Source organism: Eurypyga helias, unplaced genomic scaffold, assembly GCF_000690775.1.
Source record: "Eurypyga helias isolate BGI_N326 unplaced genomic scaffold, ASM69077v1 scaffold6308, whole genome shotgun sequence".
In the NCBI taxonomy this organism is placed as follows: domain Eukaryota; kingdom Metazoa; phylum Chordata; class Aves; order Eurypygiformes; family Eurypygidae; genus Eurypyga; species Eurypyga helias.
Genome location: NW_010267452.1, coordinates 34002 through 34939, shown reverse-complemented (window position 1 = coordinate 34939; position 938 = coordinate 34002). Strand labels below are relative to the sequence as shown.

The window sequence follows — 938 nt, the reverse complement described above, 5'->3', positions numbered from 1 at the left end:
CTCTTGAAAAAACTTCTCTTGAAATCACATGACTCTGGAAGCTTGAGATTGATTTTTGACCCCCCCGTGATTGCTACGGGAGCTGGTAAAATGGCAACACAGTATGCTGCTTCTTGGCCAGTCAGCGTTTCTCTGTGGGGTCTCTGTGGGTACCCCAGACTCACACAGTTCTCCCCATGCAGAAACAGATGGTCAGCCCCGTGATGAGTCTTGATTGTGCAAGGTCATTTTCTCCAAACCAGAGTGATTAAGGGTTCAACTAACTTTTTTTCTGGTACCTTTCCAGACTCCTGGTCTGCCGCACCATGCTGGATCCTAAGCCTCACACTGCAAGCCAGAGGTGAATCCAGGTGAAAGCCAGCTATCACAGTAGGTGTCAGGATGACCAAAGCACGGCTCCTCCGGCTCTCTGTGGTGCTGGTCTCCATCTTCATGATCCTCCTGATCATTGTGTACTGGGACAACGTGGGAACAGCTCACTTCTACCTGCATACGTCCTTCTCCAGGCCTCATTCCCCAGGAGCTGTCCCTGGTATCACGACAGGTGAAGACTGGGAAGCCTTGCCAGATGTGGATGAATTTTTGGCAAAGCTGCTTAGTTCAAGCCTGAAACAGAATAGCTCCATCTCCCGAAAGACAGAGCAGCTACTCATCCAGGGCTCCAGCAAGCCTGCAGTGAGCAATTTGGAGGAGAACGTGCGGGGCTACGACTGGTCTACGCACAATGACAGGAACAGCTTGGACCAAGAGAAACTGCAGATAGAGAGGCAGAGAACGTTGCGGGAGTTCTGTGCCAATTCCAGTTTCACCTTCCCCAGCAAGGAGCGCTCCTTCGATGACATCCCAAACTATGAACTCAACCACCTGATTGTGGATGACCGCCACGGCATCATCTACTGCTACGTCCCCAAGGTGGCCTGCACCAACTGGAAGCGGGT

General features: G+C 51.8%; 1 protein-coding gene across 1 annotated transcript in view; it reads left to right on the top strand.

The window, feature by feature from the left end:
* The first annotated feature begins 293 nt into the window (after window positions 1-293).
* Window positions 294-938, top strand: part of CHST12 (carbohydrate (chondroitin 4) sulfotransferase 12) — a 1754-nt gene continuing 1109 nt past the window's right edge. Inside the window, 1 exon segment of the mRNA XM_010157417.1 lies at window positions 294-938. Within this exon segment, the coding sequence (XP_010155719.1) occupies window positions 382-938 (557 nt within the window). The 5' untranslated portion in view covers window positions 294-381.